Raw genomic sequence first — 27146 nt, 5'->3', positions numbered from 1 at the left:
CCCCTAGAGGGTGTCGTACCTCAAGACAGCAGCAGCCTTGCTACAAACGGGGCTGTGATTAGCAGACGAGGGATCTGGAGAACTGCTCTGTGAGGAGGGAGAAGGCCGCCCTGCCGCTGCCACAGGCAGCCAGGCCTCAAGCAGCCCAGTTGGATGAGGCAAGGGGACTGAACACAAGATAAAGTTTGGGGTTCTGATTCCTACCAACACCTGTGTGCCTCAATGCATCAACAGGACACTGGGTGTGATGACACACATCTGCAGTCCCAGCACTCAGGGGGTAGAGGAGGAGGAGCAGGTGTTCAAGGCCCCATGGTCTTTACCTACAGAATGGGAGTGAGATATGACTGGCAAAGGCCCACCTGTCTGCGGGAGGCCCAGGGGATTCACCCGGCAGGGCCTAGGTACACCCAGTGAACACGTGAGCAGGCTTGGAAAGCTGCTCAGCCAGGTCATCTGTAGTGAAGAGGAGGAGCTGGAGGGCTTCCCTTATGCAAATTTCCTAGAGTGCTCCACAAAGCCCTTGACTGCTCCAGGGAATGTGAGGGTCTCTGGCCACATGAAGAGTGCAGCTGTTCTCTGCTGCTGCTGTTGCTGCCCAGCTCCAGCCACAGTCTGTACTAGGCGTGTGAGTGACAACCCCTCCAAGTGACTCCAGTCCAGCCCTGTCCACCCTGACATACAGCACGTGCATGTGACATTAGTGCTATTTTCTGCCCTAAGTTCTGAGGCAGCACTGGAACAGGGACTAGATGTGGGCCCTTGGGTTCCCAATGTGGTACTCAGGTCTCTGTCTCTCATGTAGATGGCATCAGAGCCTGTTTGAGAGGCCCAGGAGCTAACACTCCCGAGAGGCACTGTGCCAGCAGCAGCATTTCTGGCGCAGCCTCAGGGAACTCCTTTGGCAGCCCTGCCATGTGAGCCAGCCTGTGCCCACAGCTCAGAGACATTGCAGCCAGGCTCTGCATACAGGCGGCTGGCCTGGCAGCAGGGCTCTTGCCACCAGGTAATGAACATGGAGGCAGAAAGGTGTGCAGGAGATCAGCCTTAAGGTTGAGAGGGCAGAGCCAGAGGCCAGGGCTGGGGTGTTCCTAGGCTCAAGCATGGCTCTGGAATCCAGAGGAGACTTGCCCCAGGGGAGGCCACACGGGGGAAGCCTGCAGGGTCTGGAATGGTCTTTACTAGCTCCAGGACACACAAACATCACTTGCCCTGGGGTCGGGGTGGGCAACATTATCAACATTACGTGTGATTTTTTTTTTCCTCTCCAGGAAAATATTAGTTCATTTATATAAACAGCAGTACACGGTGAGGGAAACTGGAAGTGTGGCGTCCCTGCCTTTTTTCTCCACAGATCAGAAACTGAGCCCGTTTCCTCCATTTCCTTTCTCGCTGTCTCCTTGTGGGGTCAGACTGCCCACATGGCCATTCCCCAGAGGAAAATGGGGGCAGCTTTTGGCAGAACCTAGTGCCACCAGAGGCTACGAGAACAGCTGTAGCTCATAGGCTGCTGCTGATGTTCATCAAGGCTCCTGAGAAGGTGGTGGCTGCTCCTGTCTGTGCAGAGTCAAGGTATCGCAGTCCCTGCCAGGAGCTGGTTAGAAGGGGCATAGATAGCCCCTCATGTACACACCATTTGGTCTGCTCACACTGGCTTCTTTTGGGCTCCAAATATGCCTGCCCTTTTCTGTTTGTCCCTTTGTTGCCGGTCTTCCCAGCAAAGGCATGAGCTCCAGGAGGCTGGGCCCCTGCAAGTGCTGGTCATCCATAGATCTGCAGCCTAAGAGCCTTGTGTAAATGAAGGTGCACATCTAAGGGCTTTTCTTTGGCAAGTGTGGGGGTGTCTAACTGCTGGGCACAGCTTCGAGCTGGAGCCTAGCCCCTCCTGAGGAATGGAGGGAGGCCACGTTCCTCCCATTCTTGGGACTGCAAGAGGCGCATTCCTGTCCCTGAGTCCTGTAGATTTGCCAGAGCCCAGAAGGCTCCCTTGGAGCTGACCCCTGGGGTGCGATGACCCACGCTGCAGCAGCACTCCTTATCTTTCCTCTGAGGCTTCAAGAGGGAAACCTGAGTCACTGACAGGCTTCCAGCTTTCTAGAAAGTCACCAGCTCTCTGGTGATCAACATAAACCCTGACATCCTGTTTTGGGGCTGAAGCCAGGGATTAGGAAGGTTGGTGGAAAACACTCCTTTGAGCTGAGCTCCCTCTGTGGAGCAGGAACTGCTGGGCTCAGCACTTCCCTGGAAGGTTGTGCTGAGTCAGCAGCCAGCCCACACTGGAGCTGCTCTCAAGGACAGGTGCCTGTAGGGCCCAACAAGGAACCCTAGGGCTAGTCCTAATGGGAGGCAGCTGATTCACCCAGAGCCCTGTATACCAGGCTCTAGAAACTCCACACCTAAACCTGTCTCTTGGGGGCTTTTACTCTGTCGGAGAAGACATGCATAAGGCAAATGAATACACAGATGGCCACGCAGACTACTGGCCACGTAAGCGTATGATGTAGGCTCACAAAGCCCTGTGAGAGGCTGGGCAGGAAGGATACCAAGTTTTGCAGGCCATGGGTTCTAAATCCCAAGGACTCAAGTCTGCAGCTGCACACACAGGCTGATGTGGGATGTGCGTGGCCGTATGTCATCCTACTCAGAAACAAGCTGGGTCTATCTGAGGTCCAGAGCTTGCTGCCCCAGTGAAACCAGGCCCAACTGGGGCCTTCGGCAGTGTCATTTGGCTAGTGCCTGGAGGCTAGTTCAGTGATAGAATCACACTGACAACCACAACAACACTGTGGCAAAGCTGTCCCGATGGGAACTCTCTGGGCTAGATTCCGCACATGTTTTAGCAGCAGCCCTGTGAGTGACGTGTATACTGGACTCCTTTCACAGGTGCAGTATGCAGTGCTAAGCATCTCAGAGGGCAGTTTGCTTGGGGAGAGGGCTAGAGTAGGGACAGATTGCAAAGCTGAAACCTGCCCAGGACCATAGCTCTCTGAACCACCATTGCCAATGGCCATTTGCTAGGGGAAGACAGTAGGCTTTTAGGGATGGGGGCTGAAGCAAGAGGCACGTAATACTGGGGTTTGGGAGAGGCCATGAAAAGTACAACTGTGGGCAGCACTAACTTAGCAGCCCTGATGGTTCCAAGGGCTGCAAAGCAACATCTTCCAAGGCTCATGAGCAGGGGAGCCCAGGGGTGCAAGGAAGAGTCTTGATTTCCACCCAGATAGCAGAGTTGGCACAAACAACGAGCCAAGGGGCATCTCAGAGGCAGGACAGAGGCTGTGCAGGGGTGGGGTGGGGATGGGGCAGGCTGGAAGCCCCTACACTGTTTCCTGAGAGTTCTGCAGTTCTAGTCCTACCAATCCACATAGCCCAGCCAGGAGTTTGGAGAGAGGGATGGTGGGCACCAGGTGTTAACTCCCACACACTTCTGATGCTGGGCACCTGGACAGCATCTCAGTGTTCTCTTGTTGGGATGACGGTGTCATTAGCTCCATTTTACATACAGAAAGCACAGCCTGGGGGGATAAAGCTGTTTGGCTAAGGTGCAGTGGCTCAGAAACCAGGCTGGAGTGACAGAGGGCTGCAACCGGGAGAGTGTGCAACTAGACACCCCTCGAGCATCCCCCCAGACAGCAGCACTGATCAGCCCCCATCCTATCCCCAGAGCTGGCCACTGTTATGACAGTTAACAAAAAAGCAGCTGACACCAAACATACTCTGACAGTGGACGGATGTGGGCAGAGCAAGTGACAGGCCTATGCTCACCCCAGCATCATGACAATCTTATAAGAGCTACAGAGGAGCAGAAAGAGACGGACAAAGCAAGAGCCTTGCTCTGACAGCAGATCTTAGGCTCCTCCTTCTGGTGACAGTGTATGTCTCCCTCAGAGGTGACAAATCTAATGTGTTGATTGCATTTTGGGTACCCCTTTAGGCACATAATCCCAAGTGTGGGGACAGGCTGAAGGACAAGGGTCAGGGTGGTCCAGGGGAAGCCCACAGCATTTTCAGTACTTAGTGCATGCTTCTAAGTTAGGGATTTGATCTTGGGGTCCCACATTATCAGAAGTCCAGCAGGTTGGGGGAAGGGGCTGTAAGCAGGGACATCTGAGCCCGCCATGCAGTGAGCCCCACTGTGTCCTTGGGCTCCATGTAGGGCCTAGCTTGGCAGCCAAGTTGGGGCTGAGTGGTTTTGGACCACTTGAGGAAGTTATGATACCTGCAAGATCTTCCTTGGAAGAGACTAGTCTTGGAGAACTGCTTCCTGGTTCGATTCTGAGTGACAACCTGAAACCAAAGAGTTTCAAAGGTCAGAGAGGCCCGGGTCTTCCCTGGGATGGGGAGGGATGACAGCTTTGTCGGGACAAGGGTGGCTGCTAAGGAGTAGAGTGGTCAGAGGACTCAAGAATACTGTGGGAGCCTCCCTCTGATGCCTCCCAGGGTCTCTGGGTCCACTAAGCAATAGCTAAGGGAAATGGAGTGAAATGAACAGTTGGCCCATGCTTGCCTAGGAAAGCAAGGAGGAGGAGGAGGCCATGCAGCTCCCTCAGCTAAGTTCATGACACCAGCGAGTGGCAGGCAGGGATACTATGAAGGAATGTAGGCTCCGGAGGACCAGACTGGCCACCTGATGGTATCCTTTTGTGGCATGGAGATAGCCTGGGAGATGAAGGGAACCTCCTGTCCTGCTGGGGGAAAGGGAAAGCAGCCCCTCTGCACATGTGGAAGGGGAGCCAGACAGGAGTCTCTCAAATGGCAGCGAGACAGTGGTCCAGCAACGCAGAAGACCTTGCCTCACACAGGGGAAGAAAGAAGGGGAGTGTGACCCCCAGGTCAGCCTGGGAGGTGGCCTCTGAGCAGAACATGAGCGAGTTCAATGAAACCCACACTTCTTAAAGTGATAAGACAGGAATCAGATGATTCCTAGGACAAGGGACCAAACCAACGATAGAAACCAGAGAGGGCTGGCCGAACGCCTCACTGAAAACATCACCTGGGGGCTGAGGAGCTGCTCACAGCTGCTGGGAAGACAGCACCCGACACAGGAGCCCTGGAGGATGGAAGCCAAGAACCAGTGTGGAAGAAGATGAAGGTATAATGGGTGGGGGCTGGCCTGCAGCAGGGAAGGCACACTGCGGGGTGTGGGAGCCTCTGCGCTGAGGCTTTCTCTTGCTGAGCTTCTGAGTTTTATGGACTTCATTCACCAGGCAAAGCAAGATGGGAAAGCCCAGGCAGCTCTAAGAGTTTGCCAGCAGCAGCACCCAGTGTCAGGAGCCTACCAAGCCGAGTCTACAGGCCTGGGGAAAAGCAAGGCGGTCACCCAGGAGGCCAAGCTCAGAATAAGCAGCTCTTCAAGGGAGGCCAGGCCCCACCTCCTAATGAACCCAGCTAAGTAAGGAACGATTTAAAATAAAGGCTCAAGGGATGAGGAGCAACAGGCGGTAAGAAGAGAATCCCATTAAAAGCAGGACTGTAGGAATTAGATTCCTGAGCATGGTTTCCATGCTACGCATTCAGCAAGTGGGGTCCAAACATAACATAACTAACAAAAACCTGGAGGATGGTGACGCCCAGGTGGGGCGGGGCCAGCTGCGTCCTCTTTATAACCTGATGCAGCTGACAGTCACAGTAACAACCTGGGCACAGGAAACACCCAGACTCAGGCCTCTTCATGGTTTTCCTGGCTCACTTTGAGTCTTACAAAAGATGTTTTACGAAATATTTTTTAATCTTGACTTTTAACTATGTTTATGAGTGAGTCTCTATGTGGCGATGTGCATGTGTATGAAAGTGCCCGAGGAGGGGTGCTGGGCCCTCTGGAGCTGGAGTTAGTTACAGGGAGTTGTAAGCTGCCTGTATGGGTGCTGGAAACTGAACTCAACTCCTGTGTCTCATGTCAAGTTGTCACATAAACTAGAGCTATCTGAAAGGAGGGAACCTCAATTGAGAAAACGCCTCCATAAAATCCAGCAGTAAGGCATTTTCTTATTTGGTGATTGATGGGAGAGGACACAGCACACTGTGGTGGAGCCATCCCTGGGCTGGGGTCCTGGGCGCTATAAGAAAGCGGGCTGAGCTCCTGTCCTGACTTTCTTTGGTGATGGACAGTAATGTGAAAGTGTAAGCTGAATCAACCCGTTTCTTGCCTCCCCCCCGCCCCCCGCCCCAGCCTTGCTTTTTGGTCATGATGTTTGATGGCAGCAATAGAACCCAGGCTAAGCCGGGCGTGGTGGCGCACTCCTTTAATCCCAGCACTCAGGAGGCAGAGGCAGGCGGAGCAATGTGAGTTCGAGGTCCCTGGTCTACAAAGGAAGTCCAGGACAGACAGGGCTACACAGAGAAACCCTGTCTTGAAAAAACCAAAAAACAAACAAAACCAAAAAACAAAACAATGCGCTCTCTGCAGCTCCAGAGGACAATGTCTCTCGCAGAAAATAAGTGATGACTTGAAGAGTGATCATTCCTCCCCTTTTATTTTACTTCCCTTTTTATCTGGTTGAATTAAATGTAAGATGTTTAATCACAAACAGCAAGGATGGCAGTGTTACCCAACTGAGTGGAGTCTGTCCTTGCGGTCATGCGTCTACCCACCCGAGTGTTCAAAGTCCTGCTTCCTTCGTGCTAGTGGCCATGCTTTCTAAGTGGTGGACACTGGGCCATTTTCCTTAAGTTGATAACAGACTAATGGCTGAGAAGGAGACGATACAGGCCCGGCCTCTTGGTAGGGGTCTCCCTCAAGGCAGATGATGGCAAGGTATTAGAAGTGTCCTAAGTCCTTGCATCCTGGGCATTGAGGACCTACTTCTAGGTGTGAGCAGGCCACAGCTCTCAGTACTGGTACAGTCACAGCTCCTGCCTGCCTCCTGCCACTCAGAAACAGGACCTCCTTAGAAAGAGGACTTTCCATGGCTGGGGGCCTGGGGGCAGGAAGGCAGGCCTCCTCCCTGGGTTTGCCCGGCTTGGCCCAACAAAGAGCCTTTATGAGCATTCGGGTGACTGTTGTTTAGTGCGGAGGGCTGGGGGGGGGGGGGGGGGGGGGGGGGGGGAAGGGTGGGGGTGGTGTTCCGCTTCTTCAAAATGGAAGGAGTAATTACTCATAATCTGCAGCTTGTCCAAGGATTGTCTCATGTTCACAAGTATTTATAGGCCACTTTTCTCCTTAAAGTGTATTAGTGTTAATGAAAAACTACTGTCTCTTTAATGGCAAGACGGGTACACGAATGGAAAACATTATACTGGAACCTCAGTGGGAATAATTTCACACTCCAAGCCTCTCTTCAGGAACAGCAAATGCTTTGTAAATAAAATGAGCTCCATTCGTGATAGATTCTGTTGTAGTGGGGAGTGACCTCTGTGCCTCCCATTACTAGGAGCGAGATCACATCTTTGCACCACTTTGCGTTCATGTTGGCTAACGAAGGCATAGCAACAGCGAGGACAGGATGTCTGTGCTTCCAACGACGATTAGAGCCTCTTGTGGAGTGCTGAGAGAAGGCATCTCCAGGCCCCACTCTGATGACCGGGATTCACAGCTTAGAGTTTTGAACCACAGCTGCTACAGTGGCCAGGTGGGATGCCTTAACAACTGTTCCCAAAATCTTCAAGTGACTAGGAGCTATGGTTCTGGACCATTTTCTCACACTGGGATGACACAAGATCAGGCTTTCAGACACAAGGCTGCAAGGGACTAACGAGCACTAGATGGTGGAGTCAGGGAACCACAGTGTGCAGAAGCAGCCAGTGAGATGGGATGTGAAAAAGATTCTGTGACAATGGCACTCTGGTGGCAAATGACCAATCACCAGATGGCCAAGGCTTGCCTGGATGTCAAGCTATGTGGGAAAGCACTGAGCTGAGAGTCAGTCCAGGCAAGATGGGAAGCCAGAACTGACTTAGAAACAAACCCAGCCTCTCACTCTAGATACTGAGCAATGCAGGGTACACACTCAGGTGCCACCAATGACGGGAGAACTGCAAACCAGAGTAGCACAGAAGGAAGAAGAGCTGGACGGCCTGGGGCCTGAGAGGTACATCCATTCACAGAAGCATTGAGACTGTGCCTGGGGCCCTTGGCTAGAGCTGGACTGTGGGCTGCAAAGGGCTGAGAGGCCCGTGACTGCTGATGAAACAGGACCTTGGAGAACAATGGCCTAAAGATACCACCAGCTGGCCTTCTCATACAGTGCCAAGGGGCCCTGTGAAAGCCAAAGTGCCAACCCCGCCCCACACCTGGCTGTAGAGTTCACGTGTGTTTCCCAGGCCACACGGAAAGGTGGGCATACTCTCTCCGTCATCTGTGGGGCTTGAGGGGCTGCGTGATGGGGCACGGGAGCCTTTCAGGCCACTCCTTCCCAGTTCCAGGAGGCACCAGGTCACCTGCCGTTACCTGGGTGCTGAGGACGACAGGGGAGGACAAGGACTTACTTGTAGTTATCATCTTCTACAAACTTCTGCAGCTCCTCAATGTAGCGCACGGACCTCAGGTACTTCTGCACATGCGGCAGGGTGGTGAGGTGGTCTGCAAAAGCGGGGACAAGACTCACAGGCTTGACTCTGCCACAGCCCAGGGAATGCTAATACAGACACACCTGGGGGCATGTGGCTGGGCTGCCCTTGGGGTCAGACCTTGGAGGGTGATCAGGCCTGAGCTCCGCCCTTATAGAGAATGACATCAAGCGGACGCTAAGTCTGGGGAAAGGTGAAGCCCTGGCCCCCAGAGCACACAGAATCATGGGCCTGAGCCCAAACAGACTTCCAGTAATGATAGTGGGTAGCCTCCTTCTGTGTGTCGTGAACGCAAGGCCATCCCAGCCAGCACAGACGTCCAACCAGGATGGCAGCTCTGTGCCATGTGACAGACATCTGTTCACTTTGTCTTGTGTAGGAAAAGGCTGTTCCCACCATACATAGGAGAGGTGGTGGCAATCTACAAAGGTCATATCACTGAGAGGTGGCAAGGCCAGGTTTAACTCTAGCTTGTGAGGCCGGTCCCACACGTGTCATCTCCTTCCTGGAGCCACTGGGCCTAGCCACTTCACTCTCCTTAGACTTTGACTGTCATGTACTCCTCCTAAGAAGAGGGGGCAGACATGCAAGGAGAGAGGCTGTAGAGAGGGAGCAGGCTCTGAAGGTCCCTCTAAGTCTTTGGTGGGATCATCATCCCTGAAATGCGGACAGTGGCACCTGCTTTCCAAACTGATAGTGGCTGGCACAGTCTACACACAGTGACAAGGATGCACCTCCTCGGGGTTCTGGGAAATTCTGGGACACACTGGAGGCTAGGCACTGGGTGTGGCCCTGTTTTCACACATGAGCAATCTACAGCGAGGAGAAAGGGACTTTTCAAGATGTGGCACTGAGACTTGTTCCCCGTGTGACTCTGAGGCTGGGTCTGCGCCTGCAGACTATGAAGAACACTGAGAGTGTTTGGAGGCTGCAGAACAAGCATGCCGCTCTGGCAGTGCAGGCCTCTGAGGAGAGCTGGCCTACGCTGTGGACCCTATCCTTCCCTGAGATGTGGTGACTGCTGTTCTCCCTGTGTTCCTCCCAAGCAGAAGCAGCCAGTGGTCTCACACCCTGTATGGCAGGTAGAACTGTCTTTTTTCTCACACCCCCCATGCTGTGAAAACCTGAGGCAGAGAGGCCAGCTTGCAGCTCTGTTCTTCATTCTCCCTGTCGCTGTGGACTCCCTGCCTGGTTCATTGCTCCTTCTCACAAAGGACTAGGGTACCTCACACACGTTTAGCCTCCACACCAAGGTCACGGTCTTGTATAAAACTGGTGTCCACGTGGACGGCCCACTCAGCATCCTTCTCAGTGAGCTTCCCTGTGTGTTCCAGGCACCTGCCATTGTGCTTGCTCTCTGCATCTGCCATACGCAGTAGAGCCTAGCCAGTTGCTTACCAAATATCTCTATTTAGGTCCACAGCTAGACTACAGGTCCTAACCTCCTGTGGCAGAGGTGATGCGTGCCCTTTGTCAGTCTGGCCAACAAACTGCTCTTATCAGCTTCTTTCTTCTTACCTCTGCCAGCCCAGTGCAGAGCCTATGAGGGGACTCAGATGGAAGAGCTACATACAGAAGGAATCTGGACCCAAATCCACTCACTTGAATTAGAGCCATCTGGGAGCCCACCAGGCTCTTCATAGATAAATGGAACAGAGCCACCCAGACCTGGGACATGCTACTCACTGGACATGTAATCTAGTGGTCAGACTGTGTTCCTCGTGTGTAACTAAGCAACAGCAGCATCTGGTACATGGAGTCTTTGGAGATGTATGAAAGGGCTAGCCCATGTCTGAAGCTCAAGATACCACAATGTGGAGCTTTGTGGGGCTAACCTGACTCCTGGAGCTTTCTGGTGGCCAAAGTGCTGGGTCCAGGCTGCAACAATCCAATATTTCACAGTTCTAGCACTAAGGAACTAACCGTAGCTGCAGGAAACTTGCAAATCAGCAATGATCCGGAGGATGTTGTTCATCTGGTTGGATCTTTGTTCGTTTTCCATGATGCTGCCAGAAGCAGGGTATGCAGAGTCAATGTAGATCAAATCCAGAAGGTAGATGCCTAGGATTAGAGAAGACTCTCATTATGGTAGGCTGTATTACGAATCCTGGAGTTAAACAGTGCCCTCTGCAAGAAGGCATAAAGGGCAACTTGTGGAAACTGAACATACTGTTTGGACTTGAATTCTAATTCTGACTGACTCATTTCTCATGCTCAACTGTATAGAGATTTGAGCAATGACCGAAAAGGATGCTGGAAGATTCTAGCATGTCATATTTGCAGTCTTCAACAACAAGGTTTTGTACATATTGTCCAAATGGAAAATAGTAGCCCACTCTTTAATGACTGGTGAAGTGTAATAACTAAGTTGAAGCTGCCATGCCCAGGAGAACAGCTTTTGTGGTTTGTAATTGTTTATTTACCTATTTGTCTATCTGCCCCCATGTGTGCACACATGCACACAATTATGAATGAATGGACAGAAGTTAAGAATGAGATACTTCTCTGTACAAAAGCCAATGGTGGGCAGAGATGTCTTCTGAGATGCTTAACAAGAAACAAGGCATGATGCAAAAATGGTACTCTAATGGCCAGTGATGGGTTGGGGTGGGGGTGGGGTCTCCATACAAGTCACCTGTGTGAGAAGGTGAACGAGCAGGGGCCTGGCTCTTCAGGCTGAACCTCTACACAGCTATCAGCTGACTGACTACAAAGCCACACCGCAGACTATCTAGGGATATTAGAGAGAAGTGGATGGAGTGTCCTTCCAGGAGCCCTCCATGAGTAATGCCAACACAAGGGGACTGGGCAGGAGAAGCAATGCAAAGAACTGAGGACAGAAAAAATGATCAAGACAAAGAGAAATGACTGACATGGATGAAAACAGACTTGATGGAGATGATTCAATGACTCCAAATTTCTATTCATGAGACAACACAACATTTAAACACATAAAGCAAGAAACCACCAGGGATAAAAAGTGAATTTTAAAAAGTACTATGTCTGCCTGGTGGTGGTAGCACACTCCTTTAATCCCAGCACTTTGGAAGTAGAGGCAAGAAGATCTCTGAGTTTGAGGCCAGCCTGGTCTACAAAGTGAGTCCAGCACAGCCTGGGCTACAAAGAGAAACCCTGTCTTGAAAAACAAACAAACAAACAAACAAACTGCAACCAGCCAGGAGTGCTACACCCCAAAGGAACGCCCTGTAAGTTAACATGGTCAATGCCATGTTATCCACAGTCTTTGACCTTAGCATGCTCCACCTAGGAATGAAGTACAGAAAAAAACACAACCCCTGGAAAGCACGCACATAAGAAACTTCTAAGTTAAAAATAGATCTAAACTAAAAAAACAAAATCTGTCTGCATAGCATTGACAACTCAGACAAAAACAATACTTCTATGAAATGCAGTGTGCCCAAAGCTCTGTATTTGAAGGAGGAGCCTGCAGGCAGGCATCTGACATCCTCCATGCCCACAGCCAGAACCAAGAGGTGCTCCCCTTGCTTTCAAGATTTCTAGGGCTGGAAAGATGAATAGGAGAATGCCTGTCCACTTGCAGAGGGCCCACGTTTGGTTTCCAGCACCTATGACAGACAGGTTGCAACTGCCTGTGACTCCAGCTTCCTCTGGCTTCTGTGGCACCTAAACTCACATGCACATGCCCCAGTGTGTACACACATACATATAATTTAAAATAACAAAAATAAACCTTTGAAAAATATAAAAATTTCTACATTTAATAATTTGAAATGTAGTAAACCCTAAAGGGACTTTCATAGTCAGAAAATGATGTTAGCTTTAGAACATATAAGTTAACTTTATCAAAATGTTTATACACTAAACCCTGACCAATGTCAAGTATTACAAATGAGTTATATATTATGTTATATCTTACATATGTATAGTTATGTCTTTCATGCATTGTATATTTTCATATGATACATAATTGTGTTGCAAAACAATCTGTTTGAAGAAACACTCTATTTTTTTTTTTTTTTTTTTTTTTTTTTTCTCTTTGGTTTTTCAAGACAGGGTTTCTCTGTGTAACTGCCCTGGCTGTCCTGGAACTTGCTCTATAGACCAGGCTGGCCTGGAACTCACAGAGATTCGTCTGCCTCTGCCTCCCGAGTGCTGTGATCAAAAGCATGCGCCACCACGCCAGGGACATGCTCATTTTCTGATTTATCCTTCCAAACGCCCACTCTGTAAGGGAGGAAAAGGAAGCTCAGAGAGGATGTGAATTTGGCTTAAGGCCACACAGCTGGAAAGCGACAGAGATGGGACCGAGGCTTCCTCCTCCGACACAGGCTTCCTTCCACCACGGAGGACCTCGGGGGCCCGGGTACCATGAGTCACTCATCTGCTTTTAAAATAGCTGCACATTGTTCCGGGAAACCATCAAGTCACAGAAGCATCTGTTGGCACTCCTCGCAGGGGCCATGTCCGTTCCTTGCCTTCTGATGGCACTGTTTTCCAATTTTTAATAATTGGTAATAATTTTCCTTGAGTAAACATTCTAAGGGTGGTGGGTTTGAATTCACAGTCTTAGTCTTTCTCTTGAACTTAGTGTTTTCCTCCTCCTTTTCAAAAAATGTAACTCAGTTACCTCCCTGAGGACTCGTGGCAATCCTGAAAATCCCATTATGGCTGAGACCACAACAAAAAGCATCGGCCGGTGCTGTGCGGGGGTGGAGGGACGTACGCCATGGGGTGGGGTGGTTCCAGATGCAGTGTGCAGACTCCAGCTTGGCTGACTCAGAGGCCGGGCAGCAGCTCAGCCCAGGAGCAGAGCAGGAGGAGGGGACTGAGGTTTCCTTGGGTCTGCTGTGAAGCCCTGTCCCTTCCTTGACCATCACCCGTGGGAGAAGGAGGCTGGGAAAAGATAAAGGGCTGTATAGTCTCGCCACTGCGTACTGGGATCTGCAGCAGCTCTGCTGGGATGTAGCCCTGGAGTCATCCTGTTGGTCTCCAAAGCACACAGTGGGCTCTGCTCAGACACAGCTCTACTTGGAGACTCCCTTGTGTTGCACCAAAAGGACAGTGTGGCCCTGAGCCTTATTCCCAGTACTCTGGAGGCAGGAGGATCAGGAATTCATAGTCAAACATAGCTGCTTAGTGAGTGTGAGGCAAGACCAGGCCAAGTTTTATGAGACCTTGTCAAAAAAAAAGAAAAAAAAAAAAAAAGATGCTGACCCAGGTTTACTAAGCACTCACTACCCCCTGGTCTAGATGTGGCCAGACTGTTGCTGTGCAAGGACAATGCTGCCACCATGAATCCACATTCTCTCTTCTGTGGACAAGAGACAGAAGGCAGAAAAGGCTGCATTGCTCTCCTAGGCCACATAGTTGGGACAGTGGCCAAGGCAGGATTCACTCACAGCTCTGTCCAGCGCCATGCTGTTAGTCTCTTTTCACTGCAGTACCTGGAAGCCAATGAGGTAGGATGGAGCCGTACAACAGCTGACCCGGGGGAAGGGAGCCCAGGCTGTGGCTCTTTTCTTTTCTACTTTGGGATTAACATTCTCCAGAGGGGCTCATAGTGGGGCTGTGGCTACTCCCTCCTGTTACACATACCAGGCCTGCCTGAGCACATCTGTCTCAGGTCTTACATCAGTGGCCCACCCAGACTTGGGGGCCCTGCCAGCTCTGCCACACAGCCCCACAAGGAGTAGCGGAGGGATGTCCATGGGAGGGACGGTCTGGCTACAACTGCCATAACCATGGATGGTAGGTACCCAGATACCAGCCACACAGGACCACCCTGCAGCTGGACCAGTGCTGGGAGCCCATCTGGATTGGGACAGTACGGCTCCTGTTCCTGTTTAGACAGTGACTGCAGCAGATGACACTGTGCTGCTGGCCCACTACCACAGACAGTAATTGGACCAGCCACTGGCTTTGGCTGCAGTGGGGATGAGAGGTGCCAAGGGACCAGGCTAGACTGTGAGGTACTGACGTGGGGAGGGGGTGCTTATGGGATGGGAACCACCACTGTCTGTCATAGAGGTGGCGGGGTGGGGTGCTGCTGGTCTTAGGACTCCTTTGCAACTCCCTACTCTCATTGCCCACACTGTACTAAAAACTGAGGCTTAGGAGGAAAAAGGAGTGGGCCAAATTTCCACAGCTTCTGAGTAGATAGGGGCGAGAATTTGGGCCTGTCTTGACAGTAGTGCTAGGGGAATGGTCTGGGAGGCATGGGCTGGCACAAGAAGAGGGTGCCAGCTTACGCTGGGGGTGTGAGGAGTGGAGCTGCAGCCTGCCACCTGGGGGCACTGTGGCCAGCCAGCACAGCCCCAGTGTCCACTTTGAGGCAAATGGTTCCCTAGTCCTCGTGTCTGCCCTGTGCCACCTTTGTACCCGCTGACAAAGGAGATGCCTCCTAAGAGAAGCCCTGCCTTCTGCAAGCAGGGAGCAGGCAGCCCAGCTGAGCCAACGTCCACAGCTGGCCCAGCGCCCCACAAGCCGGGGACGACTCACTGTGTCCTTGTTCTCTCATGGCCGCCTTGTCTCACTTCCAGCCCCGGTCTGGTTTTGGTTTTTCTCACACAGCTATCTTTTCAATATGGAAAATTCTGCTGTGTCGAGGGGAAAAGAAACCTGCCCGGCAGGAGAGCATGCCACTTTTCCATTTTACCGCTTTCTATTTTCTCTTTTCAAAATCTGAAAGACTTTTTTCCACGCTCCTTTTGCTCTGCCTGAAAAGATGACTTTCAGAGTTCAGAAATGAGGAGCTGGCACCCAGAGCTACACTTGTGTGGTTCCACCCCACAAACCACCCTGGTAAATTCCAAAAGAAATAACAGAGTGCCTGCTCATTAGAGTTTGCGTGGTTTGCGTTGGTTTTGAAGACAGCACTGAGCAGACCCACTGTCTGCGGGCACCCCGGCTCCCTGAGAGGATGGATATGACTGCATTAATTAATGCCTGCCAATTAACATCTATCATGCAAACTGGGGACTCCAGCATGAATCCTCATCTAAAGAGTGATCTTTATGGGAAGTCTGTGGCCTCAGACAGCCAGGAGACAAATGTTTCCCAGGCCTTCAGCAAGGGGCCTGAACGAACAGTCACGTGTCAGGTGGGGAGAAGCCATGGTTTCTAGTTGAGCACATGGCCTCATTAGTGATCACAAAGGCACGTGGACAAAGTCCTGTAGCCTGGACAGAACCCCGGGGTGTGGGAGATTCACATCCCCTCCAGACTCCCTAGGTGAAGTGAGGATACAGACTCAGGTTTCCTCACGCCCTGAGTAGGACCTGGAGCTCTACAGGTGTGAGGAGGCCAACGACAGTGAGCAGAAAGACCCCAGAGAGCCACAAGGCACAGTGTGTGCCTGGCTCGGATCAGCACTCGGAAGGGTGAGGGGAGGCCCCTATCTGTTTACTGTTATCGGACTTTCTTGCACTGGACACTGTGCTGTGTAAACTATCTCACTTGATCCTTCAGTAACTTTATTGGCAAAAGAAAAGAAGCTGACGTGCTGGCCTGCCCAACACCCTACTCCTAACTTCTGGAAACAGTCCTGATTTTCCTCTGGGAGAAATCCTACCTCCCACACTCAGAACCCATGTGGTTGGTGGGCCTGGAGCAATTCCATTCCCTCCTCTGCCCTGGGAATGAAAACAAATTTTAGAAAATAACTATACTGAAGAGAGGGGGTAAATCCACCAAATTGTTCAGAAAAGAAAGAAAGAAAATCACAAACTATCCACATACGATGCAAAGTCTTATAACTGAGAAAAGAAATACAGCTGAAAATACTTATATTAACACTTCAGCTAAAAAGGGAAACTGTTTTATAGAAATAGAAAAACAAAAGGAGCACAAATAAAACCACAAGAGCAGAAACAACTAAAAGTTTAAATTACAGTTCTTTATTTCTGTATATGTGTCTGCATGTGCACACTACAAAATGCATGTGGAAGTCAGAGGGCAGCTCGCAGAAGTGGGCGCTCAGCTCCTGCCACGTGGGTCTGAAGATGGAACTCAGGTGGCCGGCCTTGGTGGCAAGTTCCTTTCCTCACTGAACTATCTTTTGGCCCATAAAAATTTAAAATTAGAAGTGATAAATAAAAGTGAAGTTTAATCTAGGGGAAAAAAAGTGGTAGTGGCGCACGCCTTTAATCCCAGTACTCAGGAGGCAGAGGCAGGCAGATCTCTGAGTTTGAGGCCAGCCTGGTCTTGAAAGTGAGTCCAGGACAGCCAGGGCTACACAGAGAAATCCTGACTCAAAAAACAACAACAAAAACAAACAAAAGAAGAAGAAGAAAAGATAAAGCAGTCAAGTCTTCAATACATATGAATAAGGGGGAGATGAAATAAGAAAGACTGGCATAGAAGTAGGGATGAGAGGGGGCTGTGACCCCAAATGTGGCAGGGAAGTTAAAATACTTTCTAAATATCCATGTTTCTACCCATAGACCCGGGCTCCTTTCAGCCTTGGTCCCAGAAGCTTCTGTTTGGAGTGGACAGGCATCACTGGAAAGATGGAGAACGTCAGTGTGAGAATAAGACACTGCCACCTGAAGCCATGTTGATGTCCATGCTGCTGTTGGGCACCATGCCGGTGTCCGTGGCCCAAACTGTTACCAGAGACCATGCTGAGGCCCATGGAATGTGCTAGCGCCAGAGGCCAGGTGGATGTCTACAGTCCATGCTGCTGCTGACTGTGAAGGGCAAGGAAGTGTCTTCTACAGCGGTACCGATGCCTGCAGAATCACAGTTGAGAAAGAGAGACATAGAAGGCTTCTGTGACAACCCCCCCAAAAGTAACACCCTAGAAGAAAGCCATCAAAGAGGATGTGTAAACATTGTGGTAAGGATACTCAAGTGTAGCTCTCCACAACAGATGGCTTCTGGAGTTGCAGGTGGGGAAGGGCTCACTTTTCTTTAAGGGTCTTTGGCCATGCTCCAGTGACTATATGAACAACACAAATTAGGTTTTTCTTTTTTAGCCGTGGGTTGGGGGAGTGAGTGTCTGGAAGAATTAGGAAGTAAGGATGATTGGGGTGCATTATGTGAAATTCACCACTAATATTAAAATATCATGTTAAAGAGAGAGAGAGGCTGAGTATTCAGCCCTAGGCAAGACATCTATCTGTATCAATTCCCTCCCCCATCTCCACCTTGCACCACCTTCAAGGCTCAGGCACATCACAGAAGAGGACAGAGAGTAGAGCTGTGACTTGCTCTCTTCTGGACATGCACAGCTATGGTGTATAAACTCATAGCAGCTGAAGTTACCCACATGAGACCAAGCTAGCCAAAAGCCTGCCACAGCGGGGGTGGATGACCAACCGCCAGGCTCCACACCACACCGAGGAGCGACTGGCAGGGGTGGTTGCTGGGGAGGAGGATCACTCTCTATTGAGGATGGAGTCACTGGTCGGTTTCCCATGCTCCAGTGGATGGGCCACTCATGCACATACATGAACTCAGTGCGCCACTTTAAAATTATGGCATGAATATGCCAGGCGTGGTGGCACACACCTTTATTCCTAGCACTTGGGAGGCAAGAGGCAGGTGGATCTTTGAATTTGAGGCCTTCCTGGTCTATAAAGCAAGTCCAGGACTGCTAGAGCTTCACAGACATACCCTATCTCGACAAAAAACAAACAACTACAACAAAAGGCATGGAATTGCAGGGGCTGTGTTGGGGGAAGAAAAGAAGCTGAAGGCAGGGAAGGGAGTAGATGTGACCGTGTTTCATTGTCTACATGTATGTACGACATGCAAAAGTAAGGAAAACAAAGATAGGTGAAATGAATGCTTAGGAGAAAAAGCTTGTCTTCTCAAAATTGTGTCAGGAAGAGACAAACTTTTCAATAACCAAAAAACCTTTGTAATAACCAAAAAGAGAGAAAATCTTAGCAACAAGAAAGCTGCTATAATTGAGAAGCTGGAAACCAACTCGCTGAATGAAACTCATCCACAAGACCTCCAGAGGAGCCTGGGCACTATGTCCACAGCATCCTCGCACAAAGACAGCCAGAACTATTTAGAGTTTCTTTCTTTCTTTCTTTCTTTCTTTTTTTTAGGAGTGGTATATCTGTTGTAGTAAAGCCTAGCAAGGGTAGCACAAAAGGGGGACACTGGTGCTACCTGAAGAATGAAAAGAGGTCAGATGACAATGCAGCCCACAGAGCCACAGACCAACACCAGGTGTGAAAAGCCCTCTTTTGAGTTGTTGGCCGGGGATGTCCAAGAGATTCCCAAAATGTTACAGGCTACTGCTGTTGCCCTTGGTTGCCCCCCAGAGGTGAAAGGTAAGTCCCCACTGTTGAAAACACTATACACTTAGGACACGGGACCCAGAGGACTCCAGCTGGATCTGACACGGAAGCCTCTTCCCAGAGGACTAGCTTTCCTGCTACCAGAGGGCACCGTGAAATCTCCCAAAGGAGGGAAGCAGGCAACAGTCCCACCCAGCTCTGGCCAGCATGGCATGATAACCCTAAGGGTGCAGTAGTGGCACATGCCTGGGGGTAACCAACAGCTCTCTAGTTGCACTTAAGACCAGCTCAGCAAGGGGAAGTCATGTCCCCAGGCCTTTGAGGAGAACCTACAACCACCACTTTACTAAGCCAGCACAATCCCTAACTACTTTCTAAATATTTATCCTTAGAGCCACAGGCAAGTTCTCACCCTCCTTAGTACACATAAGATTACTTGTATGTGTATGTTTTGGAGGCCGTGTGTGTGTGTGTGTGTGTGTGTGTGTGTGTGTGTGTGTGTGTGTGTGTGTATGTGTTTCTTAGGGGCTGTATGTGTGTGTTTGGGTGTGTGTTGTGTATGAATGAGTGTATGTGTGTGTAATAATAATTAAAGTAAAAGAGGCCATGAGTTTGAGATACAGCAAGGGTGGGTACATGAGAGTGGTTGAAGGGAAGAAAAGATGAAAAAGAAGGGGGAAATGATATAACTATATTATATTATCAAAAGCAAAATATGTTTTACAAAAAGAATGAAAAGAAAGAAGGGCTGGGAGATAGCTCAGTCAATAAAATGCTTGCCATGAAAGCAAAAGAACCGGATTACAACTGGGTGTGGTGGTGCACAGCTACAATCCTAGCACTGGAGAGATGGGGACAGGTCTATCCTTGCAGCTCACGGCCAGCCAGCCTAACTGAACTAAAATGCTTCTCCACATTCATGGGGAGACCTTGCCTCAAAAACAAAGTGGAGAGCAACTGAGGAAGACACCTGATAATGACCTCTAGCTACCATGCATGCCTACATACATGAACATGTCTCAACATACATGCAAAACAATTAAAATAAAAATATTTTCAAATAAGTTCATAAAATAATCAAAGTACAAAAATACCTATAAGCCAGATAGGTTTATTTCAAGAGGACAATCTTATTACATCATGTGATCTCAAGAGATGTTGAAATGATTTTGACACCTTTAATTCCATTCTTTAAAATGCATTGTAAAGCTGGAGAGATGGCTCAGAGATTAAGAGCAATGTCTGCTCTTCCAAAGGTCCTAAGTTCAAGTCCCAGCACCCACATGGTTGCTCACAACCATCTATAATATGATCTAACCCCCTCTTCTGGTGTGCAAGTGTTCATGCAAACAGAATCCTGTACACATAATAAATAAATACATCTTTTAAAAATGCATTGTAAAGCAGACTTCTTCAATTTGATGAGAGATGAGTATTAGAAAACTATACAGAGCTGGGTGGTGGTGATGCACACCTGTAATCCCAGCACTCAGGAGGCAGAGACAGGTGGATCTCTGTGAGTTTGAGGCCAGCCTGGTCTACAGTGAGTTCCAGGACAGCCAGGACTTACATAGGAAAACCCTATCTCAAATAAACAAACAAAAACAAAAACAAAAGTAAAAGAAAACCAAACAGTATTCCTAATATTGAAATATAAGTAGGGACAAGTATAGCGTGTCTGCGAACTTATCATATGCACAAGCCAACGGGACAAGACAAACATGTGAAGTAATGAGAGGTGCACAGTGCTCTGCCTCTGCTTGCAAATAATGTGATCAGCTATCATAGCAGTTTATAATGAGACGACTTAGGATAACCAACTGAAGAAACATTAGTCTGAAGAATAGAGTACACCTCAAACTAAAACCCCAGTACCATTCTTACACCCAACAGTCGTCATGTGGAAAATGTAATGGAAAAACAGAACGGCAAAAAATACCAAACACCTGCAAGTATACTCAAAAAGAAATGAGCAGATGCATACACATAAACGCTAGGTAGAGAAGTCTTACCACATTATTAAAATTAAATGTGAAAATTTCCAGGCTTATTACTCCTTCTCTGAATAATCCATTTTACTGAAATAAAGGAGTGGGGCTGGAGAGATGGCTCATGGGATGTTGGCACCATCCCTGGAACAAACCCATGCCGGCAGCTGTCCTGTGAGCCCCACATGGGTCCACACACACATGCTAAGTAAGTAAATGCATGCTCCCTCTCTGTCTTTTCTCGGTCTCCCTGTTCTCAGGTGAGAACACAAAACTTCCATGAGTAAAATCAAAACTAACAAAGTAAAACATTTTTAAGACCCACAACTGGCCAACATGATGAGAACAGGCCGCTGTGGAGTGCTCAGCTTTAAACGTTGTCACTCCTGTATTACACCCCTCCCTCCAAGGCTCCGGGATCACCTCAGAAGAGAGGGCAGAAAGGCTCTAAGAGTCATGGGGGGAGTGAACTACAATGGAACACATTCTCTGGACACACAGAGCTGCCCCTCACCTGAATTCACAGCGGTTGTAAGAACGCACAGAAGACTTGGCGAGCTCAAGCCAGACAAAATGCCAGCGCTGAAGTGGGAGGTAGACACAAAGGCCCAGCTCTGGCTGAAGAGCTATCAGCAACTGATGGCTGCTGAGGGCGGGGACAGTTTTCTTCATGGTGGTGTTGTCCTTGGTAGCTCAACCGCATTGGATAGCTCTATATGCAAGATTATTTAGGCAGCACAAAGTGGACTTGATTGGTTTTTAAAAAGATAACACAGAATTTGGTGGGTAAGGAGGTGGGTGTAGATATGGGAGGAGTTGGATAAGGCAGGTAAATATGATCAAAATATTTGAGAATATGAATTTTTCCAAGAATGAAAGAATTTCATAAAGACTCTCAAGGACATAAAATCAGATGTAAATAAGAGATGAAATAAATAATACTGCTAGACGGGAAAGCTCAGTTTTACCAGGTCAATGTCTGCCCTGCTGATGTTCAGATGTCATGATTCTAGTTTCTTTGGGTTACATGAGTCCTGAAAGAAGAATGAGGAGGAGGGCGTGTCCTCATTAGTGCACACACCTTACACAATCTGAAATGCATGCTACAGGTCACCTGAAAGAGCACACACCTGCCCCTACCAATAAAGGAGTGAGCACATTTTGGGAAGAGACTTTTAGGAGCACCCTCAGCCTTTGGTCGAGGGCTTGGTCATCAGGGTGTGGCTGGAGGACCACATCCATTTGCTGATGGCCTCTCCACAGGGGCCCTTCTTCACCCCCCCTTTGCCTGCATCTGGGATCTTTCTCAATTTCCTTCCTTTCCTCGGTAGAGAGAGGCTTTCCTGGCTGCTGGGCTGCCTCTGCAGCCTCTCGGATGGACTGCTGACCCACAGACTGCCTCTCTCTCCCGTTAGTCTCTGCTCTTGGGCTCCGCTGACCGTCCTTCTGTTATAGCAGGGACGCCATGCGCAGTGTGCAGCCTGCCTCTACACTCTTCAGACCCACCATCCAGGTGGACAGAGCAGGGCACAGAGTTGGATCCACCTGGGGCCAACGCCAAGGCTTTATGTACACATGCTGCTACCTCAGGGTGGAAGAGACTAGCTGCCACTGGCGGCATCCCTCTCCACAGCCACCCTGTCACCTCCAAGCTAACCGCCCTTACTTCTCTGAGTGCCATAAAGAGCATCCAGAGGTGCAAACATCATCAAAGGAAATGAAAGATGACTCCCAAAGTGAAAAGCCTCGGAAACCTGTGTCTACACTGGGTAGAACGGAGGCTGCCACGTGCCAAGGAAAACACTCCCAAGCGTGTCTTTCCAGCGCTGGCTCTGAGATCTGCTACTGTGCACAGAAAGGCTCCCCGAACGTCCCAGGCCATCAGGATCCCAGCCAGAGAGTGAGCTCACAGACGGCTGCTTTAGTGGCCAAAGTATTTTCCATTTCCCCTAATACACTCACAGATCTGTGGCCACTTGGTGCCTAGCCTTTAAGTACACCAAGAATAACAAAGCTGTGGGCTTTACTCATGACTCAATGGAGACTGTAACCGACCCCATGTTCTGGGCCTCCGTCATCAATCTCCCTGCATTCTCTGGGAAATGAGGGGCAGATTTCTGGAGGTCTAGCTAGATCCAAACTGATCTCTACTTCCTTAGAGCCATCTCACAGCAGTGTCCCGGGAGGCCTCCTGAGGTCCTCTGCCTGTACTCACTTACTTGTGGCTCTTCACAGTGACAGGACACATGCAAGTCCCCTCCGGAAAGTTTTAGGAAAGCCACTTTCAGTGGCTGGGGGGTGCAGTATGGCAGGACCATCTCCGTGAGCCCCACCCTTCTCCAGAGCACCACGGAGAAGCAGCTGCTGTTCAGTCAGATCTAGCAGGCCCAGACCTATCCTTGCTTCCCAGCCCACTCCTGTGGGCAGGGTCTGCAACCCAACCAGCAGGGGGCACCCAAAGAAACTAGTGTTGTGGCTACTCTGCCACTGAGCCACCACTGGCTAGGTCCCCCCTTGGGAACTCAATTTTCTTAGACAGTGACCCAAGACACTTAAACTCTTGGGCTCTGGATCCCTGGTACCCTCCTTGAACCCTGTCCTATTTCTTTGTCCTTTTATCCTGCATCGATTTGACCCCATTCCCCCTCCTCCTTATGGCATACAGTTGTCCCAGTAGGGTTTGGTGTTAACACCGCCTCCATCAGAGGATACTTGTGCTGAGAACAGTGGCCACATAGGATTCCAGTGCAGGAACTGGTGGCTGCAGATATGTCTGGCACTCGGAACTCCACACACACACCGGAGGGAAGGTGTGGGAGCACCAGGCATCTGTGTTCAAGCTCCAGCATTGCTAGTTTATGATTGGTTCCGTTGCTGCCCAAAGCTCTCCCAGGCCTCTGTGGAGACTCAGGGAGATGATACACGTGTAAGGCGCTGCCACAGGATCTAGACAGAATGGACACTTGGTATAGCTACGTGGAAAACAACGGTGACAACAACTCCAGGAGGGGATAGAGATATGTAACTGACACCTCACAGAGGCTCCCCTAGCTTGTCACTAGACAGAGGCCTCTCATTCGCTGAGACTGGGGTGGGAGGTACTATTGCTAGAATTTACAAATAAGCTCAACAGAGCTTAGGGCAGATGTACAGGACAGAAACTGAGCAACTCTGGGCCCTGTCTCTTTAAAGGGAGATCATTTGGGCTTGTTGTCCCTGGCCTCAGGGATTCAGGCCTAGGAAGACTGAAAAGCTTGGGCAGAGACAATGGGCTGCCTAGCAGGAGCTGACCTGGGCTTGTGGTGTGCTGCGTGTTCCCTCTGCTCACATGCACTTGTGGTTGCTACTGGCAGAAGAGGATGGGAGTATGCCCAGAGGGAAACCCAAATGCCTGTCTGCTGATAAACCTCAAAGCCCAACAGATTTCACCACATCCAAGGATACAGTCCATGGAAAGAAAACCCAACAAAGGGATGTGGAAAAATACTAGCAAGTCATGGGCTGCAGCGAGCCAAGGCCACAGAAGCAGGGTGCATCCGGCCCTCCGCAGCCTGGTCCAAGCTCTAGGATACAGTGTTAGAAATGTGGTGCAAGAAGACAAGGCTTCTAGGATAGGCAAGGATGAAACTGTAGTAAAACTGTTAAATAAATAAAAAACCCTAACAAAAAGCTAAAGCACACTTAAGAACTAAGGCAGGGGAACAGCTCCGTGGCACAGTGCCTGCTCTAACAGGCATGACACTTGGGGTTAGATCCTTAGCATCGCACAAACAAACAAACAAACAAACAAACAGCAACCTCTGAACTGAAACAATTAACATCAGAGGCAACAAGGAGCCGCCTGGGACCATGGGAAGGAACGTGTGTGGCAGGTATGGATGGCCAACCTGACAAGTCACTCCAGTGCCTTGGAAAAGGTCGAGGGAAGAAACCTGCATGAGGAAACTGGGGGCCTGTGAACAGACAGCTGACCAGGGCACGGCCTGTCCCCCACCAGAACTCAGCCAGTTCCAGGAAAGAGCCCTGTCCCTAGGCACATACTGGCTAAACATCTGAATTAAAATAAAACCAACAGTGAATAAACAAGTCCAGAGAAAAGGGAAAACCTAAAACCCCGTGATGGTGACCCCTGGCGCTCCAATCAAGTTTTGGGGCTCTCTTTGATTTGCTCCAACTGGAACTCATATTGCACCAGACTGGCAGGACCATACTTGTCCTTCCAGCTGCTTCCTGTGTGAGAAGAAGCAGGAAGGATCGTTTATCTACGAGTGATAGTATGTGTTGGGTGATGTGCCAGTTGCTTTAATTCTTTGGTTTATTTATATGCTTATTTATTTTTTTGAGACAAGGTCTCATATAGGCCAGGCTACGTTACGGATAGTGACCTTTTTTTGAACCGCTGCCATTCCTGCTTCCACGTCCCAACTCCTGGGACTGTACGCCTATGCTACCATACCTGGCTTGATTTTTTTAAAGAAGAAAAATATTTTCCCTTACTAATTATGGTGCTTAGGTATAAAGACCCAAAGTAGTGCTGTATGATTTCCGATAGCATAAAATGTGGTCAAAGCTCACTTTTTCCATATAAATCCATGGAAGGGTATAATTCACTGCAGACCAAGGCGGCTGACATCAGCTTCTGAATTTGCCATTAGCAGATCAGATCTGAGGTCCGTTGCCTTGTCAGGTCTGTGGAGGCTGGAAGGCTGCGCATACCACTGGGTCATAAAACAAGCACTTGGGAGCTATGAGGGTTGCATGTGATCTCTGTGATAATGGTACACTCTGAGGATGGATGTCGCTGCATACAAAGTAGGCCAATTCTGTGAATGCCAGTTTCTGATGGGGCAACAGTGCTTTGCCTACGTCACACATGTACAGCAAGAGTGTGCCAATTGCTGCCCACACCCTACAGGAAGCACCTATCGAGGCTGACAACAGTGTGGTATCAGTGTGGGGGCCACCAGAGAGGAGAGTCTTTGAGAACCTTCAGAGTCCACCGCAGGGCCATGGTGAGGGAGGAGTCACTGGTGGCAGGGGGCACAGAGCTGGAAAGACCGCGGTCGACACTCAGGGACCTCAGGAGAGTCAGGACTCAAAGGAACATCCCATATCAATAGCACAGCCTCAGAGCAGAGGGAGGAAGCAGCAGCTGGGGCTTTGAGCTGAGACCCATGCCTGCATTATCTCATGGAGTCTTGGATCTAACAGAAGAGAAAAATGAGGCTCAGAGGGTGTAAGTTGCTTGTCTAGGGTCACATGGTGAGTGTGTGGCAGACCTAACTGGACCTCAGGTCTGATTCTGGAGCAGAAGAGCTGATCCAAAGGCAGCCCTGCTTTACTCTGCTTTGTTCTGACTCTGTGTCACAAGGCAGCCCTGAACCAGATCCTGAGCTTCAGAGAATTGTCTCCTTAGTGGACCTGCTGACAGCCCACAAGGGAAGCATCGTTACCCTCAGTGACCCTGCAGAGGGCGGACTCAGAAGGGCAGCAGAGTTTTCCAAAGTCTCCCTAGCCAACAGTCAGAGGAGGCACGCTCTGGCCCAGCCTGGCCGTAGTCCTGTTTTCAGCTCGCCCGCAGGCCAGGGCTAGTGGCTCCAGAGGTCCTGCTTTTCAGTCATGAACTTCCAGTTTTGCAGCCATGCCATGTGGTCCCTGACCTGTGTGATCCTGAGTCAGGTTCTGGAGGGTGGAACCCTTCTGGGGACTGGAAATGTCTTTGGCCAGCACAGGACCTACAACTCAGTTCCAAGTGTGTATAGAACTAAAAGCTCAGAAGCCAGGGCTGAATTAGTGCTGCTGCTGGCTTCTGCGGCCTGGCTCCTCCAGGTTGCTGGGCGCAGGTATTCAGACTCAAAGGCTTCCTTCAGGAAGAGCCTCCACTCAGAGATCTGCACTGCCACGCATGTACCTCATAGCACAGCCCTGGGAGATCTCTCATCTCAAGTACTGCAAGTTGACAGCAAGACACCGTGGGGGCCAATGAACAGGCTAGGTTTGGGAGTGGGAGGCCAGCCAGGCTCATGAAAGACAGCAGCTGCTCCAGGATCAAGTGGCCAGTGGGAAGCCAACCTAGAGAGGGTGGGGCCCTGGAGCCAGGAGGTCTACGGGAAGAGCCAGCTCCTGCGGGCTTGTGTTGGCTTACGTCCAGTGGCCTTAGGACACTCACTGGCCCTCTGACCATGCTTTGGCCTCAGGAGTAGGGAGCCAGAGATGAGGGCTTCTCTCCTGCAGGGCAAGGATGAAATGAAGCAAGGTATAGACCTCCCCAGCCCTGCACAGCTCAGTGCTGCCGAGTGCTGCTAGTGGCATCAGTAGAAATGGAAGGCCTAGGCTGCAAAGAATGGACACGTGCCTTAGCTCCTGCTCCCCACAACATACCCTCCTTTCTTTAGCCCCACATCTTGTCCTGTCCACA

The 27146-nt window shown here is 50.1% G+C and overlaps 2 protein-coding genes across 10 annotated transcripts in view; one reads left to right on the top strand and one right to left on the bottom strand.

Annotated features, from left to right (window-relative positions):
* Positions 1-27146, top strand: part of Rpl12 (ribosomal protein L12) — a 1083577-nt gene that overhangs the window by 197866 nt on the left and 858565 nt on the right. The gene's annotated exons all lie outside the window — the stretch shown is intronic.
* The window catches only part of Ralgps1 (Ral GEF with PH domain and SH3 binding motif 1), a 254600-nt gene that overhangs the window by 25459 nt on the left and 201995 nt on the right, over positions 1-27146 (bottom strand). For all 9 annotated transcript variants that reach the window (XR_007832900.1, XR_007832901.1, XM_051166238.1 and 6 more), the window contains exons 9-11: positions 10429-10566; positions 8425-8518; positions 4220-4287 (exon numbers count right to left, since the gene is read on the bottom strand). Coding sequence is in view for 7 of the 9 variants with exons in the window: in XM_051166238.1 (XP_051022195.1) it covers positions 4220-4287; positions 8425-8518; positions 10429-10566 (300 nt within the window). In the remaining 2 variants the exon portion in view is untranslated. The remainder of the gene's footprint in view (positions 1-4219; positions 4288-8424; positions 8519-10428; positions 10567-27146) is intronic.

This window comes from Acomys russatus, chromosome 24 (genome assembly GCF_903995435.1).
Source record: "Acomys russatus chromosome 24, mAcoRus1.1, whole genome shotgun sequence".
NCBI classification, from domain to species: domain Eukaryota; kingdom Metazoa; phylum Chordata; class Mammalia; order Rodentia; family Muridae; genus Acomys; species Acomys russatus.
This window is presented reverse-complemented; position numbering and strand designations above follow the sequence as displayed.